The sequence below is a fragment of the Mastomys coucha genome, unplaced genomic scaffold (assembly GCF_008632895.1).
Source record: "Mastomys coucha isolate ucsf_1 unplaced genomic scaffold, UCSF_Mcou_1 pScaffold20, whole genome shotgun sequence".
In the NCBI taxonomy this organism is placed as follows: domain Eukaryota; kingdom Metazoa; phylum Chordata; class Mammalia; order Rodentia; family Muridae; genus Mastomys; species Mastomys coucha.
The window spans coordinates 70,801,657-70,822,668 of NW_022196903.1; the positions used below are offsets into that span (position 1 = coordinate 70,801,657).

Genomic DNA, 21,012 nt, shown 5'->3' on the forward strand with positions numbered 1-21,012 from the left:
GGGAAGAGATAGGAGTAGTAGAGAGAGGGGAAACAGTAATCAGGGTATATTATGTGAGGGGGTAATCTATTTAAATAAAAGGGAAGAAAAAATGTCTCTCACAGGCTCAAGTGCTTCCATGCTTGACTTCCCAGCCACTGCTGCTGTTCTGGTGGGGTATATGTAAAGCATTAGGAGGTAGTCCCTCAGTTGAGGAAATGGGTCTCTGTAGGGAGGGATGCAGTTTAAGGTTCACAGCCCATCATGGTTTCTACCCCATCTCTGCATCCTGATCCATCCAGACATGATCAAACAGCTTCACCCTCCATCCTGTCTCCCAGGAAGATTTTCATCTGCAACCTACTTAACACGATGCACTATGTACCTTCGAAGCCAATGCCAAAATGAATCTCTCCTTTTTAAAATTATTTCTTGTAAAGTGCTTGTTCCCAGCAATGAGAAAAGTAAAACAAAACAAACAAACAAAACCCCACAACTGTTTTCTCCTGGTTTTAAACATGTCTAGGACTCTCTATAGCATCCTGTCCTAGCTCCTTGATAGTCCTGTCTCTGCTTGATAAACTAGGGAAATGAGTGGTAGATGTATCTGCACCAATCTAAACTTTCCACAGTTGCAGAAAGCATAGCAGGTGCTGCCTTCAGCAATAGTTTGTTCTAACTGACTGAAACAATCAACTTAGTTATGTAGGTGGGCATATGAAATGCTTCCAGAAGGAGACAGGGTGGATGTTAGGGAGGATTCAAAGTGTGTGTGTGTCTGGGGTATACAGACATGGGGTATAAACCTTCTAGATAGAGCACATACTATGTAAAAGAAATAGGATTCATCATGGAAAAAATATAAGAATGATTCTAGTGATAGATAAAACAGGAGATAACTATCTTAAGGGAACTGAGCCAGTTATACAAAGAATTGTTTTATGTATATGGATATTTGGCCTGTACATATGTCTGTGGCCCACATGTATGCCTGGTACCTGTGGTAGCCAGAGAGAGCATAATCCTTCTGGAATTAGAGTTAAAGATGGTTGTGAATTGCTATCATGCTCTGAACCAGTCTTGAGTACTCTGCAAGAACAGCAGGTACTCTTAACCACTAATCCATCTCTCTCACTTAAAAAAAAGGGGGGGGGTATCTTGAGATCAAATATTAAGTGTATCACTTAAGATCTGAACCCAGATTTTTAGGAAAAAAAAATATTTTGAACCATGTGTGTGCACCCTGTATTGTAGGATAACCTGTGCAATCTCTTGGTAATGGAAGATATCAGGAAATCAGGAATACATAGGTTAATAGCCTATCAAAACCTGGGCTTCAATTCTCTCAACGCATCTCAAGAGTTAGCTGATCCCTTTCAATCAGTGGTTCTCAACATGCAGATTGACATACCTTTGGGATCATAAATCAGATATTTACATTATAATCTGTAAAAGTAGCAAAATTACAGGTATTGAGTAGCAATGAAAAAATGTTATGGTTGGCAGTTGCCACAACATAAGGAACTGTATTAAAGGGTCACAGAATTGAGAGGGTTGAGAAATAGTGCTTTAAATGTATTATTTCATTTAAAATAAAAACAAAAACAAAAGCTTTAGAAAACACCTAATTATAATAAAAATTGTCTGTTAAATGTACTACATAATCATTAGAAATAATTTTCTTGATTAAAAACAAACAACAAAAATCTTCCAAGTCAATATTGGTCAATGGTCATAAAACATTTGTATAAATGGAAAGCTAACACTCTCCTCCAGATAAGATTTCCCCTAAGAGAAGGAAGAGGAAGAGGAGGAGGAAGAAAATGAGGAGGAGGAAGAAGAGGAGGAGGAATTGAAAAGAAAGAAGGAGGGAAAGAAGAAAGAAAGAAAACAAGAAGATAAAATGAAATGATCAGACAAATGATAGCAATGGCCATATAATTCATGCCACAAAATCTCATTTTCATTCTGGTCTTCCCCTCAAAAAACAAATTAACATACTAACTATATCTTCAATGGAATATAGTGGGCCTTAGACCTTAATGAGCCCATCATTTTAAGGGCTTTATTTGTCATTACAAATTAGCAATCTAGTATATTATTCAACACATTGGAAGTTTAGTAACTATGAACTCTAATAAATCAGTGACTGGTTGAAGAGATATTTGGACTCAGAAATTGAAAACCATATGTCCATAGTAGAAAATTGAAGTTCCTGTCTGAGGGGGCCATGTCTGTTAGGGAGTGGCTACCTTATGTGTTATTCACATCATGCATCCTCCAGACATCCCATTTCTTGGCTCAGAACTTTTCTAATTTCCAATAGATTTCTGTCAATGTGTATATATATCTCATATATATATGAGATGAGAAATAGCTGCCTGAAATAGTGAGTTGTAAAAGGCTATTCCAGAAGAGGGCATTCTGCAGAATCAAAACAAAGAACTTTGTGGTGAAAAATAGGAAGAAACTCATACCTGTCTCCTCAGATCCCTTGTTTTCTTGGTCATCTTGTCAATCGCAATGTTGAGAGGGTCTCCTTTTTCTTTCCTTCCAGTCTATTAAAAAAGAAAAATCATTTCCAGTTTATAAAATTCTGTGTCAGGATCATTAAAAGTTTAAAATAACTCAGGAAAATACTTACGTTACAAAATCCAAACAATTAAAAATGAAACAAAACATTTGTTTAAGAATTCTATGAACATGGCTGGGTCACTAAGTTTCATCTTTCTCTGAAGTATAAATTAACACTGAGACAGTCAGTAGGTTTTCAGGATAGTTATATCCATGTCCAACTCCCTGTAAATCCATTTTCTTCCTTTCCTGCCATTTATAAATAAAGTACATAACACAATAGGTGTCTAGCTTTTGATTTCAAAGACAAATATAATGGGGTTCTCAGTTATATAAGCATGCTTGTGATATAAAAGGCAAATGGAATGTTTTTAAAGAAGAATTCACAGGGCTTGAGGAGATGACTCAGCAAATTAAGTAATTGATGGGAAACTACTTAAGGACCAGAGTTTGTCCCTTGAGAGCCTACACAAATGCTAGATTTATGCAGCAACCCAACTGTAATTCCAGCACTTTGAAACAGGTAATACCCTGGAACAAGATGGCTAGGAAGGCTAGTGTATCAGTGAGATGGGGGTTCAAGTGAGAAAATCTACCTCAATGGTTAAATAGGGAGCAATACAGTAAAACTCCTAATACATACATGGGTAACCACAGCTGTGCACACACACACGTAGACACACAAAAATATGCATATATGCATGAACACCACACACATATACAAAAGAAAAATTTAAAAATAAATTCTCCACTGTCAAAATTAAAATGTTTATGCCAGTGTTTCAAAGACCATATTACAGGTTTTGTACTGAGACGAGGGGAAATTTTCTAGAAAACCACAATCTTCTAATCTCTGTTGTACAAAGCAGAAGTGCCAAACATGGCCATCAGCAACTCACATTTTGTGATCATGAGCAAAACTTTCTAAAAAATAGTTGTAGTAGCAAAAGAACAGAGAACAAACAATACTTTAAATAACAATTCACTTAAAATGTCTCTAGTTTCATGTTTATTTTCCATTTCCCTGATGGCTATAGAAAGACAAGAAAAAATAAGGAGAATCTGCAGTATTTCTATTTTTAAAAATTTGGAATTTTGCCGGGCGGTGGTGGCGCACGTCTTTAATCCCAGCACTTGGGAGGCAGAGACAGGCTGATTTCTGAGTTCGAGGCCAGCCTGGGCTACAAAGTGAGCTCCAGGACAGCCAGGGCTATACAGAGAAACCCTGTCTCAAAAAAACAAAAAACAAAAAACAAAAACCAAAAAAACAAAACAAAAAAATTGGAATTTTTACTAGTGTGTGGAGTTAGGAATGGATAGGGTTTCATTCTTCATGGCTGTCACGTAGAGGTCAGAAGACAACATGAAGAAGTCAGATGTCTTCTTCTTCCATGTGGATTTAGGGAACCAAACTCAGGAAATCAGGCTTGACAACAAGTACCTCTACCTACTAAGCCATCTGGCCAGGCCTCTATTATTTTGTTTTGTTTAAACATTGAAAAGAGTCCCACAGGTTCCAAGTTCTATGAACACTGCAGATGCACCATCTTCTACACAAGATACAATCATTTTAAAAAATGTGTGAAAACTATTGCAACAACAAAACTTCTGTCTAACACCCTATAAAATTATTTATTTGCATTCTTATGGGTAAACCATCTCTTGTTCCATAGCCCATCTGTACAGAGTCACACAAAGTTCCAGAGTTAAGAATAGAATGTGTAACCATAGATGACATATTCTGCCTAACAGATAATTTGTTTGGGAGAAAGATATGACTGATTATTAGACACATAAGGGTCTCTTTTCATGAAAAACCTTAGATACATGTAGTCTATCCATACACATAGGCATCAGAACTGCAAGCTTGGCTAAAAGCAGTCACTTTTCTCTGAAACTTGCTTAATTAAGCCAGTTTTTCTAAACAAATATGTGATGCATAGCCCACAGGGTTTTCATTGAAACATCAAAACTTGGGGCATATGTGTGTATATTTTTAGTTGTCTAAAATTCTATAAATCCTTTCTTCTCCACTGTCTAAACTCACAAGCTGACTCTTTCAGATGTACACATTGAGGTCATTAGTAGGAAGAGCTTAAAATAAAGAAACTAACATTTTACAACTTTGAAATATCAGTCCACAAATAACTCCAAGAAAACAAAAGTATAAGAAGAAGAATTGAGTGGTTTAATCTTCCTGAAGAACAGAGAAACATGGTTGTGTTAAGGAAGAGTTCCCCCAGCGTCCAGCCTTCCAATATTCAGGTGGACACCAGTTTAATAGTCAGTAGAAACTCTTCCTCTGATGATCATGCAAAGATATTTGCCATCAAAATACAGGGTCCATAGTGGTGGTGGGGGGTGTCTGCACCACTGATAAGAGCCACAGACTTCCCGTTTCATCTTCATCAATTAGAATAGTAAAAAATATGCAAAAAAGTAAAAATCATTGTGTGTGGTGGTACACATCATCAAGATTATTTTCCAGAGCATTACAATTTCAAAGCTATCCTGGGGAAGAGACCCTCTCAACAAAACTTAAAGTATGTTTACAAAATTAAAAAATAAAAATAAAGATAAATCATCAAAAATTCTGGTTCACCTTGATGCTCTATGATGTTACAAGCTGAATGTAGTATCTCTTCATATTCTCATCCTCTCTGTTTTTCTTTCTAACAAGCAAAGGCAACATGTGTTTCTCAATGACACGAATGTCACATGCCACATGTTTGTAAAGCAGAATTATTGGGGGAGCCACCTTAATAGCAAAAGCTAAGGTTCCCTCTCTTCAAAAAGTCTCTCTTACAAACGATTATACTAGAAAAGGAGGCTAGTGATGATGGCACAAGTCTGAAGGGTGAGATCCTTAGGACAACAAGTAGATGTGCTGTGTAGTCGCCAAACTTAAGATAGGGTTAGAGGATGTTAGCTAGACATTAGCTATGGGTTAGATGAGTGGCAGAAAGAGACAAAGGACAAGACAGTTGTGAGAGGGCAGTGAATAGAATTAGCCAGCCTTTTCTGCATGAAAAGAAGAGAGCACGCTGACAGGGCTTAGTTTCAAGAGAGCTTCCTTCCCCGTGTGAATACTGCTGACTGCATTTTAACCAGCAAACCCAGAGAAGTCTAGCGACCTTAGTATTCCATGCCATTCTTGTGAAGATTCTGTTCATGTAATATTTTCAATTCTGGATCTCTTTAACTTTCAAGTCCTTAGCTGAAGGCAATCCAGAAGTGAAGGTGGCATGGAATGCATAAAGTAAAATTCTAAAAGAAAATCACTAGTTCCTTTTTAGTTATGTATGAATGAAAGGTGGGTGGTAGGGAAGTGGGCCTGTGAGTGCAGGTGCCTGTAGAGGTCAGCAGAGGGCGTCAGATGCTAGGGAACAGAAGTTGTAAGTCTTTGTGAACCACCCAACCAATCCCATTGTTGAGAACCAAATCTGGTTCCTCTGGAGACATTGTAGATACTCTTGCCTTCTGAGAAAACTCCTCAGATCCAAATTGGAGTTTTAAAGCAAGTGCTACAGTTTAGGAAATCTGAGTCACTGACCAGGATAGTAAATTAACTGGCCCTCTGTAAGCTTAGATTTCTTGAAATAAAGTTTGTATGTACGAATCAGTCTTTTGTTTTCTTAAATATTTTCTTTATTTACATTTCAAGTGTTATCCCCTTTTCTCATTTCCCCTCCGAAATGCTCCCTACCGCATCCCCCCTTGCCCTGCTCACAAACCTACCCACTCCTGCTTCCCTGTCCTGGCATTCCCCTATACTGGGGCACCAAGCCTTCACAGCACCAGTCACTGTTTGTCAGTGCTAAGATTTACACAGCAAATGAGAGCTTTCAAGCTAGGCCTGGAGCTAGCTATATGCCTATGATCCCAAATGCTTGGGAAGGAGTCTATATGACAATACTGTGTTATGCTCCCATCAAACAGATAGACTAATGTGACAAAGTTGCCTCTTAATCATACCAGTGAACTGTGACTAGTCTGTTATTGTAAATTATTGGTATGCCTTACTTTTTATGTCTGTTTTGTTTCAAGTACAATATATAAGCATAATGTATGCCCTGTCTTCTTAATAGATTAGTTGGATAATCAATCATGATGTCAATGTACTTAAAAGAATAAAATATTTTAACTGTATTTGGAGTAGTTAGGTGAGTATATATTGGGTATAAAATAAATAAATAAATAAATTTTTAAAAATTGATTTGGAAACTAGAGGCCAGACATAGGGTAGTGTGTGGATATGATCCCATCACTGAGGAGGGAGAAGCAATGAGAAGATCAAAATCTTGAGCTATATAATGAGTGTCCCAACAGGCTGAACTATATGAGATCATGTTTCAAAAGTAAATAAAGCTCTGTTGATTATAAAGTTTTATGTGTTTCTCTTTAGTAGCTATTAATAAATCATGAGTTTGGTGTATTATTCCCTTTAATCTTCTGCCCTGTAGTATTGGACCTGTTCTCACTTATCTTCATCTTAGACACATTTTTGTTATGAGAATGTAGTCTGCTTGCCTGTGTGTTTGCATATGTGGGGGTGCATATGTATATACACGTACATGTGTACATGTGTGTGGAGGCCAGAGGCTGTTATTTGGAATCTCCTTTCACTAAAAACAGACCTTGCAAATATGGCTATTTTGGCTAAGCAAGTGTGCCATAGGGATCTGACCTCTGCCTCTTGAGTGTTGGGATTACAAGTTGGACTGTTATGTCTATCTAATATTCACATGGGTGTTGAGGATTTGAACTCTGGTCCTCATGATTGCATGGTAAGTGCTTTACTCATTGAATCAATTCACTAGGCCATCTTGTTTATATTTACTGGCAATACTGGTACTGTTTAGTAAGTGTCATTATTTAAAAAAAAGACAATACTCTGAGTACTCTCCCACACTGCTGTGGGCACCTATCCTAGTGCCCATCTGTTGAGCTAGGGCAGAGTTTGTTTATAGAACTCTATTTGTTTTAGACTTAGAATGTTATTTTACAAACATGTCCAGGGTGAATCCATGGCTTGAATTGACAAGAGCAAAGAGAATACATTTTCTCATATGGGTTTTCAGAGGACATCTTCATTCCCTTAGACTTTGGCTGCCAGCTCCAGTCCAGTTTGCCAAAATGTGAGATGTTCAAGAGAACTTCAGAATTTCAGTTTCATTCTAAGCAGAATTATTATGCCATTCACTGGAGTTTGGAGACTTTACAGTTAGTCTTCAGGTTAAGTATAAGGCTTTATTTCAATGATTTTTTTTATCATACTACTTTTTGCCTCTTTACAAACTAAAGGTCACTTGACTCTGGGCAAAAATCTTCTCTCAAGTTGACACTATAGAGCACTTGGTTAGAATATTTGTCTATCATGCACAACTGCCTGTGTTGGGAAACTAACACTGAATAAGCCATATTCCGTGGTATACACCTTTTATCCTAGCATTCAAGAGTGGGAAACACGAGGACTAGAAGTTCAAGGTCATCCTCAGTTATAGACCAACTGTGAGACTAGCCTGAGTTGCCTGAGACTCTATTCACAAAATAATGATTATTATTATTAGTAAAATTCTCTGAGTAGATTTGATGGATGATACATACATCAATCTTGGAAATCTTGATTATATATATAATATATGCACATTGATATTGTAGATGACACAGAACTGATACTAGCTTCCTGGTTAAGAAATATTAACTTTCAAATCTCTAAACATTAGTAATTTTTTCAAGGGCATTCTCATTCCAGTCTGCCTTCTCACCTAACATGGTTTATTGAATACAGGTAGTGTCCAATGGAAAGTGAATAGATGAAAAGTTAATGAAATGAAAGGAGGAAGTTAATTCATATACATCCTCTGAACAGAGATCTACCATGGATGATGCCCCTCAGAGCCACAGACTCACAGCAGCCATGTATAAATATGCCAAACATGGCTGTAGGGATAGAAATATCTATAACATTCCTTCTTTCCCTCAAATGGACCTGAAAACTGAACTGAATATATAAGGAATATTCAAAATATTGTGTAGCTATGATTCTTATAGAGTGGATATATTAGGAGTAAATCAAATGCCCAGTCTTCAAATTGTCATTTGGAAGAAATAAAAATCCAAATCATTGGAGTAGCAGAAAGCAATAATGTGCCCTGCATGCTACCTGCAACACATTTTGCTGTCATTTAAACCTATGATTTAGACAACAAGAGGGAGGAGGAAAAATTATCTATTGATCCAGCAGTCACCCTATCATATTTGGAAGGTTGCCCGCCTACCCTCAAACCCTGCATATAGAAATCATATCGTTATTACAAATATCACCACTATTTATAGAACCTTGAGCATTTCATAGTACTTTTATGCTGTTTATAAATCATTGTCTGAACATGTGGACCTTTCTAAATATTTCCTTTTCACTAGCTAAGAACATTTGTCTTGAAAAGAAAGATGCAGTACCTTTTAGGAATGGATGTAAGTTCAGAAGAGGCAACAAAGAAAATCCGTCATCTGACCACATCCCCCACAGCCCAGCTTTCCTAGATCCTGGAGTGTTAGCTGGTGGGGGAGTAAGATATAAAGATGCAAAGAGAAACAGTGATGTCTCTTCTGAGTGTCTCTGCTAGACCTTGTCAATGTTCAAAGACTCAAAAACATATAACCTATGATTATCAAAAAAAACTTGTTGGTAAGACCCTCAGGTCCTGCTCATTAGTACAGACAATCCTCAACTTATGAGAAAACTGATAAATAGGACTGATAAATTCACAATAACGTAAAGGCATTGTAACTAAACAATATATTTGATACACTGATCTTTTTAGCTTATGTGCAGTAAGGATCAATGTCATGATTACATGACAGAGAACTGTGGCTTGTCACTATTGCCCAGCATGGTAAGAATGCCAAACCAATTTAGACAATATCTCAGAGAACCAAATCAAAACTGCAAAGTACAATTTCTACTGAAGAAAAAAGATATATATATATATATAGATAGATCAATAATCAAACCATATGAAGTCCAGTACATCTGTATTATAATGTCATTCTATAAACAAATCAAATGATGTGCACAGGAGATGAAGTGTGGTTTCCCATCATCCTATCATACTATACATGATCTTTCACAAATAGAACTCTGTTACTTTTTCTCTCTAAGTGACAACCAAGGACCCTTGACTAATGGATGAAGTTGTAACATTCAAGCCTGTGAGAATGAGCCACAGTTTTGAACACTGGAGGCAGAATCAATAGGAAAAGAGGGTTTTATTCTAATATTTAGATACTGGAAGCAGATAACCCTTTAACTTGTTGTACAATGACAGAGACAGGAAACATAGAAAAAGATGAGTGGCATGGAGGAAAGCTGACAAAAACTCAACAGCCCCTCTTTTCAAGAGTCTGACTACATCCAACCAGCACACAAAGGTTGGCTTCTCCTCTGAGTTTACTCTTCAATTAGGTATTGTGTTCAATACTGGAGAAATTAATATTTTCGGCTGTATTATGTAACAAGTTTCTATGTGACTATAGAAGAGAAACCAAGCTTTTTGTAGGTCAAGAAGGCCTGGGTTTCTCCCCAAGGAGTCAACAGGAAACTCATAATAAGTACATAGGAAATACTCTAGTGTCGCTAGAAAGATAGATGTTTCTAACAGGCACCTGGGTGTAGGAAATAGGTAAGAAAAGCATTAATAGGGGTTTTGAAAAATATAGAATCCTAAAAATAAATTTCAGTACTTCACAAGTTATTGCTCAAAGCCATAGGAAGTATATGATTCGCACCTGTGCAGTGTTTCAATTTATGCTCCTTGATTTATTTTATCAACACAGGTGTCATCATCACTGATAAATTGCCAGGCAACTCTCCCTAAAAGATATTTTTCACTGGGTCGCCCTCCCTAAAACTTTGGTGATTGCTAAAAGCCTGAGTTAATTAACTATATATTCCTTCTAAGCCTGCAAGAGAGTGTGAATGAAGGAAACTGTTGAGAGATGCCATTTTATCTTCACAGCTGAGATGAAAGCAGTCAAGGCCAAGTACAGAATCCCATTGATTTATGCTTGCATACACACACACACACACACACACTAAATAATTAACAGTTCAATGAAATTTAAAGTTTCATTTCATTTTTAAGTGCATTTCCCTAAGCCACTTTGCTGTAGTTAAAGCTTTAAGCACCTAAAAGATCCCTGGAATTTGGTATTTTATACCACCTCAAAAATACATACATATATACAGACAGACAGAGAGACACAAACACATGCACACACACACACACACACACACACACACACACACACAAGTCAATAACTTGATCAAAACTAGTGGGAGTTCACAGGAAAGTTAAAAATATTCAGGCTTATTTAATGGAAGATAGACTTATGTTAAGAACTTAGCCTTGGCCTTCCTGAACCATGTTTATAGACATATCAGGATCCAGTTTACATCACAACTCCTTCATCACTCTATCCTAACCTCTCAGTTCACAGACAATCAGCCTCCTCTGCATACCTACAACTACTTCTGCTAGTTAGTTTTCATTTAGGAAGGTTTGCCACCCAAGCAATCATTATACATTGTGACAAACCTCCTATTTTGTTCATTGAATTTCAGGTTACATGATATGCAAAACACATAAGCTATATCATAAAGATCTCGTGTTCTCTCTATCTAACTAGAAATCCTTTCTAAAGGGAACCTATGCTTAGAACTCTAAACCTCATCAAGAACCCAAATATTGGAGTTCACAGGAAAATCTGCTAGGCTTATTTTCATGAATAAATATGGTATGAAATTATCTTCTAAGTACGAGGTTTTATACCCAAAGACGAGTGGTGCTCTCAGCCTTCAATAGAGATGCTTCTTTTAGCAGTGGGCAGTGATTAGTAAAGAGACTCACAACTTGTATAAATGTGGAGAATATGTGATTGTGCAGTGCTTTACCTTAAAGAGGACATCTATTTCATGTCCTATAAAGACTCTGTAAACACTGCAGAAGAGTGGGTGGCAAGAATATAAGAGCCAGAGGGATGGAGATGTTTGCTACAGCATGACTCACTGAAGCTGTGGTTACCTGTGCAGGAGCAGCATGAGCTCCCACCACCCTTTCATCATGCATGGGATGGGAGCCCCTTCTCACTGAGTGTCTATGACCTAGAGGAAGGGGAGAAGACAAAGGAGAAGAGGAGGAGGAGGAAGAGCAGGAGGAGGCAAAGGACAAGAGAAAGGACTAGAAAAAGAGGAGGAGGTGGAAGAAGAGAAAGTAGAAGAGTTGAAAAGAAGGGTTTACATTAAAAAGGAGGTAGACAAGAGAGGGTAATGGGGCCTGAAATTTTTCCACACTAAGTAAATACAGACATATTACATGTACATGTACATAGGCATATATATCATATACATAGACATATGTGTGAATGCATTATGAAATTGTAAAAGAAAAGTAATAAAATAAAAAAAGATACTGTATTGTGAAAATAATTGTCATGAAATACTCCTTTTCCCAAGAAGAGGTATTGGCATAGAAGACCCAAGACAGGAAAATATTCACTAGCTACATTCGCCTTAACTCTGAAGCATACCTTAATCAAAGAAGATGCTAAGAAAATTAGGAAGAGGTATAAATATGTATGCCTGAGTATATGATGGACATAAGCAACTTAATCAGTATTCTAGCCATTAGACATGATTATAGGGTACAGACTTGGAATTGTGGACATTGGCTACTCTCATGCAGAAGTGCAATTAAGGACTAACTGTTTCCTCCCATATTGGCATAATACTGTTTCTACCTCCCACTCTTTGTCTACACTGTATTCATTCTCTTTCTTCCCTGCTCAAATTTTACTCTCCAAATAAAGATGGAAATTCTTCAAAAACAAAGTGCTGTGTGCATGTATTGAAATGTACACATCACTGGAGGGTACAAAGGCAAGTGAATGGCATTCATCAAAATGGTCAGAAGTGGAAGAAAGTAAGCATGAAGATATTGAGCGCCAAATGTAATTAATTTGATGCAATGGTACTTTTAAGGGCCTTGAATTAGACGAAGATTTAAGACTCACTAAAGAATACCCATAGCCACCAATAAAGCAGAGTAAGTATTACCTGAAGAGTAGATTATATACAAAGTATAGGAGTGGCCGGTATTTTCTGAATGCCTTGGGAATTCCAATCATATCTCCATGTAAATGCCGGAACATGAACCATTCTGCCTGACCAATGGGTGTGGTCCCATTGAACTTGTCTTTCCTTTATCAAAGATTTGTTAGTATCATCTCCTTTGATCCTTTCTTGCCATGTCTTTACTTGTTTCAAAGACTTATCCCCCTCTTCATTCTCCTCCAAACATCCATTGCTGCTTGAATAAGGATGGTACAAGTCCAAATTATGAGTCACATTATCACCAGGAAGGAACAAAGCAATGGTTTTGATTTAGTTACCTGGAAAGCCTAAACAACTACATATCCATGCCAACTATTAGCAAACTTGCAAGCCTCCATCTAGAGCTGCTGTGCACTGTCATTAGTTGACCAGAGGTCCAAGCTCTTCCTCAAAGTCTTAAAGTCGTCCAAAAGTCAGGCATGCAGTCCTGGTGGCTCCCCCACTCCAGCACTATCACAGCAGGCTTTTATAGGGAGTCATCACAGAGCTCTGTAAATACACCAGTGAGTCCAGGTCTCAATGAAAATGTTTAGAGTCTGGAACTGTGATAGAACCATCTCTTGGGCCATTTCCTCCCCCTTGGAACCAATGAAAACTTTATGAGGCAAACTGCATTTTTTTCAGCATCACGGTTCAAAACTAAACTAAGCACCCTGGAACACATGTCTCACATCGTCCCAAATATTTCTCACTATGTGGCTCCCATAAACACCATCTGCTATGTTAATTTGTAAAGAATTACAAGGTTCTTAAAATTACACTTTGCTCTCTGTAGCGTATACTGTGTCTATTAAGGGGGAGATGTGAGAACGCACATAGCATTGAAGCAGACACTGAGGTCTTTTCCTTCCTATGCTGAAATCTTAGTAAAAGTTTCTAAGTCTGCATGGAATTTCAAGCAATGTATGTATAGGGGATGGAGTGATGGTTCAGTGACTAAGAGTATGTACTGATTTTACAGAAGGTTTGATTTTGTTTCCCAGAACTCAAAAAGCCAGGCAGCTGATAACTACCTATTAACTCCAGCTCCAGGAGGGTCAAACACTCTTCTGAACTCTTCAGACACTGAATATATATATACACATATATGTATATATGTATATATGTATATACATATATATATATATTTCCCATACACATACACACAATCAAAAATACAATAAATCTTAAAAAAAAGACGTGTATCATATATCAGTACTCTGTCTAGTTTTGTTACAGTAGAAAAAAATCAAATAAGAACAAAAAACACACATAGCAAAAACCTATGCCCAGATTATAAATAGAAATGTGTGCCCACCTTACACTTCTCAGATTTTCATTGCAATATAGTCTTCTGCTACAAATCAAAAAGGGAACACAACTAGAGGAAACTCTTGGGAGTGGTTTACTACTCAGTGGCTCCTAAGCTCCAAGCTTCTCTCTGAGCCTGATAGGTGCCTGATAGTTTATTCCAGGGCTTTATCCTTGTGTAGTCCCTAAACCTAACAAACAGAATCTCCCTGTCCAACACACCCCCTGACAAAGAAAGAGCTCAGTGACTGCTGGGTAATATAAATTCCAGGTGAACTAAGATACTAGGGTGTTGTTGCTGGATAATTGGTGGAATAAGTCTCTTATGACTCTAGCGAAAGAATCCCTGAGACTAAGAATTTTATCTGTCTTTTTATTTACTGAAAACATTTATCTCATCTGTGCCTGAATGATACAGAAATACTGTGTGTGTGTGTGTGTGTGTGTGTGTGTGTGTGTGTGTGTGCGTGTGTGTGTGTGTGTGTGTATGTGTGTGTGTGTATGTGTGTGTGTCTGTATGCTCATATGCAACAATGTGAGTAGAGGTCAGAGGATAAAATAAAGCAGCAAATGGTTCAGTGAAGAGAAGTCCTCTCTTACTAAGCTGAACATCCTGAGGTCAATCCTCAGAACTCACATACAGGGAGAAGAAGAGAACCAACTCTGTGAGGCTGTCTTACATCTGCCACAGGCAGCATAATATCACTGTTTCAAATACAGATATCTAATCCCATTCCGAAGAAATCCAGTTTCACTATCCCTTGGGTAAGAATATTATTTCTCATTTTTTAAATTTAAATACTTGAGATTTTGTTTTTGTTTTTGTTTTTTTAACCAATCCTGACAGCATACTTTGAGCTTTGTGTATGCTGGGCAAGAGTTCTGTCACTAAATTATACTCTAAAGTTGTTTACAATTCTTAATTGCATGTTATGTATGTGGCTAAATGCATGCATGTGCACTGTGTCCATGCAGGAGCACCAGGCAGTCAGATCCCCTGGAACTGGAGATACAGCTAGTTGTGAGCTACAATGTGTGTGGTGGGAACTAAACCTGAGTCCTTGCCAAGAGCAAGAAGTCTTAATTGCTGAGCCATCATTCTAGAGTTGTTTTTATTTTTTAATAGGTATTTTAAAAATTATAGACATGAGACCAGAGAAATGGCTGTGCAAGCAAAGGTGCCTGCTGCCCGGTCTCCAACCTGAATTTCATCCCTAGGAACCATGTAGTAGAGAAAACAACCATCAGCTCCTCGGACCTCCTTATGTACGATGTATTATGCCCACATATGAACACACACACACACATTGAAATGAATAAATAAAATATTATTAAAAGTTTAAATTCCAGACAAGTCTGAAAATAGGAGGTAGTTACTAAGTGCTAACCTGACTAGCCTTTTTAATCATAAGACAGTCTTTAACTATGGCTGGGGAATCTGCAGTTCCGAGTCCCATAAAAAAACATCTTGATCAACCTAATTATAAATTTTGTAATCATTCGCTGGTGTGAGCCTGAAATAGGATCAAGGATTCACAATGATGACAATTCTACTTAATTCCTGATGAATTAGTCACTAACTCAAATACATGAGAGTTTAAATGAAACTACTTAATTAAAAAAAGAGAGCCACACTGCCTGAGCAATTAAACAATACCAAGTAAATACACCCCTTTATATCACTTCAAAATTCCCTGCACAAAGAAAAGAAATTTTTAAATTGCTTCCCCATATTCCTTGGCTGCTGTTTCTGCAAGGTGGCATCAAATAAAAGTGCTTGGTCAATAAGAGTGACAGTGGATCAATGATCAATGACATCGAAGGGACTGCTGACCTTATCACCTGAGTTCAATCACCAGGACCCCTTGGTAGAAGGAGAGGACCCATTTCCATGGGCTTTATGTCTTCCATCTACACACACACACACACACACACACACATGCCCATGCTTGTTTTAAAAGAAGAAATGTTTTTAAAAATATTAGAAATGATTTGCATTTCCCTGATGACTAAGGATGTTGAACATTTCTTTAGGTGCTTCTCAGCCATTTGGTGTTCATCAATTGAGAATTCTTTGTTTAGCTCAGTACCCCATTTTTTAATAGGGTTATTTGGTTCTCTGGTGTCTAACTTCTTGAGTTCTTTGTAGACATTGGATATTAGCCCTCTATCAGATATAGGGTTGGTAAAGATCTTTTCCCAATTTGTTGGTTGCCGTTTTTGTCCTATTGACAGTGTCTTTTGCCTTACAGAAGCTTTGCAACTTTATGAGGTCCCATTTGTCAATTCTTGATCTTAGAGCAGAAGCTATTGGTGTTCTCTTCATGAAGTTTTCCCCTGTGCCTATTTGCTCGAGGTTAAGTGGGAGAGGGCGGGGTGGCAGGTATGGGCAACAGGGGTTTGTTTTTGCTGTTTTTGTTTGTTTCTTTGTTTTTTGGAGGGGAAACTGGGAATGGAGAAATTTACATGTAAATAAAGAAAATATCTAAAATAAAAGAAAAATATTAGAAATGTTTGGCAGTGGTGGCACACACCTTTAATCCCAGCATTTGGGAGGCAGAGGCAGGTGGATTTCTGAGTTCCAGAACAGCCTGGTCTACAGAGTGAGTTCCAGGACAGCTACACAGAAAAACCTTGTCTTGAAAAACAAAAAAACAAAACAAAACAAAACAAAATTAGCAAAATGTTCCCCAATCCAGGCAATATTTCAGAGCCTTTGTTGGTTAAACTAATGTGTAAATTCTGCTGGTTTCTCAAAATGATATGAATATTTCCTCTTTTTTCTCCCAGTCCCAAACTCTTTGTTCAGTTGTAATTACATCTTAGCATTCAAACAGAAGTATTTCCCTGAATACCCCATGGCCCCATAGATGCTACTCCCACCTTCTTCATCTGAAGCAGTCTGTAGAGGCAATGAAGCCTGTTTCTTCTGATTCCATAGGCTGTATGTAATTATTACCTCCATTTCCCTCCCCAATGTGTGGGTTGGGGAGAGCGTAATATGTATCCCTTGGCATATATGGAAGCTGAAGGCTAACATTAGGTATCTTCTTCAATCACTCTGCATCATAGTTTTTGAGATGTGCCTCTCATTGATCCTAGAGTAGGATTCCAGCTAGGACTCCTAGACAGGAAATGGTAGGGATCTTCCTATCTCTGCCTCACCGATGCAGGGATTGCACATACAGTTACTATGCCCAGATTTTCACAACTCTTCCTTCTCCCAGACATAGTAGAGTTGCCCCCTTTCTGATGTCAGTACATGACATTCCTTTAGACCCAACTTGGAAGAAGCTGTTTGCAAAGGCTAACAGGACAGGTTTACCCACATCCCTCAGAGTCAGCTTCTCCCAGGTTCCCAAGTTCATGCAAAACACAAAAAAGAAAGGGGCTATAGGACACTCTCCAAAATTTCTCTGATACTGGAATATGCTAACCTCAACCCACTACTGTTATTCCAACAATGACATCAAAACAATAGAAATATAGTAAGCCAGAAAATAGCTGGTTCTTAGGGGTTCCATTGCTGTGAAGAGTCACTATGACCAAGGCAACTTTTATAAAAGACAACATTTAGATGTTGCAAGCTTACAGCTTCAGAGGTCCAATCCATTATCTTCAACTAGGAAACATGGCAGCTTTCAGGTAAGCATGGCACTGGAAGAGGTGATAATTCTACATCTAGTTCTAAAGGCAGACAGAATATTGTCTTCCAAGCAGCTAGAAGAAGAGTCTCCAAACCCACCCACACAGTGACACTCTTTGTCCAACAAGGCCACACCTACCCCAACAAGGTTCTCCCTGTGTTAAGCATATTTATACAGTGACAAAGGCCAATATACTTAACCCTCAGGAAGGTGATACAGAGGAATAGAATGTTCTATACCAGCCTGGATCACAAAGTGAGATTCTGTCTTCAGGAAAGAGAGAGAGAGAGAGGGGGGAGGGAGGAAAGGAGGGAGGAGAGAGGGAGAGAGAGAGAAAGAGAGAGAGAGAGAGAGAGAGAGAGAGACAGAGACAGAGACAGAGAGAGACAGAGACAGAGAGAGAGAGAGGAGAACCAAGACAAGTTAGCAGTGACACCTCTGATCAAGAATCTGTCAGCTATATACTGAACACGGAGGCATAAAAGGAAAATGGTGGCTGTTTCATACTTGAATATGGGGATGAGGAGGACAAAAATTCAGTCTACCATGCTGAGTAGTCGTTCCCCCAGCAGAGTGTCATCTGAGAAAGCTCACACTTTTTTGGATCCAAAATGCATTATCTTTGTCCTTCCAAAGGACAACATGAGAAATAAGTTTAAAGATCATAGTGGCCTTTATTTTTGCAATTCTAGAATTCGTGATTTATTCTAAAAAACAGAGTGAATGGTCTAGTCAGGTGAGCACAAAATGCTTCTTTGGGTAGAAAAGGGCTAAAAGAAAGCGGACATGAGCAAGAAATTGAGGATTAGTATGGCAATGTTACTTTCGCTACCAGGCAAGGACAGGGCAGGAGAATAAGAAGCAAGTCACTGACAAGGTGGGGAGACATTACTTTGGGTTACCTTTCCTGAGTGTAAGGATTGTGCACAGGGAGCTTCATTACCATGCTAAATGATATGTGCCTGTGTGGTGGTTTGTATACCTAGACTTTTGCTATTTTGTGGGTTCTTCTCTCTTCTACAGTTCTCTACCCTTTTTCCAGCCCTTTCAACTCCATATCACTAGATAGGAGAAAAAAAATGGATAGAGGGGAAAGGGGAAGACATGGTTAAACTACTCCCTGCTGATTAGGGGCAGCACATTCCTTGGTTCAAGTTGGGTCTTGCCTGTCCCGATATATAATTTCTTCTTGTGGTTTCTTCTTTGCTCACAATTACTTAACAAACTGCAACTAACAGCAACCAACCAACCACCACCAACCCACATCTATCTATAAAGCACTAGCATCTATAAGTCCTCTAAAGAGTCCTGAGAATTCCAAACATAACACAGTGGCAGAAACTATCTGCACCTGGTGAAACCATGGCTCTGCTAGAGCACAAGACAAATCATCGTCAGTTGCTGCAGACAATCTAAAGCAGCTCCATATCCCACATCTGAGGTTAAAATAGAAACATAGATTCATAGGGAATGGCAGAACTAGCCAGGGTGCCCTTGTTGGAGTAGGTGTGGCTTTGTTGGAGGAAGTGTGTTCTTGGGAGTGGGCTTTGAGATTTCAGAAGCTCAAGCCAGGCCCATTGACTCTCTTTTCCTACTGCCTCTAGAACCAGTTGTAGAACACTTTGTTCCTTCTCTAGCACCATGTCTGCTTATGTGTGACTATGCTTCCTGCTATGATGACAATGGAATAAACCTCTGAACCCAATTTAATGTTTTCTTTTATAAGAGTTGCCATAGTCATGATGTCTCTTTACAGCAAAGAACAAGAAGACAGCCTCTTAGGAGAATGTTGACTGTTAGCTCTACAACCTGAAACAGACAGCAGCTCAGAGAGTTGATTAGAGAACAACATTGCCCTTGTTGAAGCAGGGTCTCTTGTCTCCACTATTGTGCAGCTGAATATTCCATGCTTAGCTCATCAGATCTTTTAGGGTCTTTCTGAATTTTATCAGTATTTTAGTAAGGAATGTCTAGAGCTATAAGGAAAATGATGGCTCTCCAAGCATTGCATAACATAAAATTGACACTTAGAAGGAGGTGTTCATGCTGCTTTTCCTGTCTGTCTTCTGAGGCTCCTTCTTGACTGAGCATGAGCAACTGCTCTTTTTGAAGCTTTCAGTGTATGAAACAACTGAGGAGGGTCCACTGTATCCAGCTTTCTCATTTTGTCAAAGCCATCTCTAGACATGTCACATGAGTTGAATGAAATACAACCTACTGAAGCAGCATGTGGATTTCCTCCTTTTTGATATCTTGCATGAACCCAGTTTGATTAAAAGCATCAAAAAAAAAGTGTCCACAGTTCATTTTATTACCTATGGATGGGTCTTTGAACAAAAGATGGCTCTCAGTCCCAAGAAGTTAATCCTCCATTTTCCCTTCATTGTTGAAGTTTAAATTCCTCACACTGTTATCAGTGTGATACCAGACATATGAAGTCTAATATTCTCATCTTCTCTTTCTCTCTCTCTCTCTCTCCCTCTTGGTCACCTTCTCTTTCTCTATTTACCTCCTGTTTGAATTATATTCATGGATGGATTTTAGCTTGGTGAAAATTTTATGAGTGTTAAATATCAAAGATTTCTAAATGGCAAGTCTGGTAAATTCCCATCCAGCCCATGAAATAATATATTCTGCTTAGACATCTCCATCTATCTTCCACCTATTCATGGTTCAGATGCCGGACACTGTCTCCCCTTAATTAGCTTACTGTCTAGATAGAGGAAAGATCAGGGTAGGAAATTTGTTTATTGGGCGCCATTGTCCTGCCAGACTGGGATGTTTTGCATGCATTCATCTCTTTTAATTCTCACCACACACATGGTTTCCATGTTCTTTCCACACTAAGATTTAATGAGTCTATCAAACTTGCAGTGTCACACATAGAGGCACTAAGACACAAATTCAGTATTACTGAAAATGTCTTTAAGTGGGGTGGGATTACCGCTCAGTAGTACCATCATGGCAGTGCTGAGAATATTGAGGCTTTGAGTTCAGTCCTCAGAGTCTCATAAGATATTTTTAAGGAAGAAAGGAAATAAGTCAGGACAAGGGATCTACAATGGGAGTTTCATCTGTGTTGCTCCCTTATTTTTTCCATTTTTCGTTATTTTATTTTTATAAATTTAATTTTGTGTGTATGCGTGTGTACATACAATACCGTAGTACACATGTGGAGAACAGAGGACAACTTGAAAGAGTTAATTCTTTCCTTCTACCATGTATATCCTGGGAATCGGAATCATATTTATTACTTATTGTTTATTTTTTATTTTCTTTCTCCTTCCTTCCTACCTTCCCACCTTCCTGCCTTCCTTTCTTCCTTTCTTCCTTCCTTCCTTCCTTCCT

General features: G+C 38.3%; 1 protein-coding gene across 3 annotated transcripts in view; it reads right to left on the bottom strand.

Annotated features, from left to right (window-relative positions):
* The window catches only part of Ctnna2 (catenin alpha 2), a 1,113,581-nt gene that overhangs the window by 260,144 nt on the left and 832,425 nt on the right, over window positions 1-21,012 (bottom strand). For all 3 annotated transcript variants that reach the window (XM_031382231.1, XM_031382233.1, XM_031382232.1), the window contains one exon: window positions 2,457-2,537. In XM_031382231.1, coding sequence (XP_031238091.1) covers window positions 2,457-2,537 — 81 coding nt within the window. The remainder of the gene's footprint in view (window positions 1-2,456; window positions 2,538-21,012) is intronic.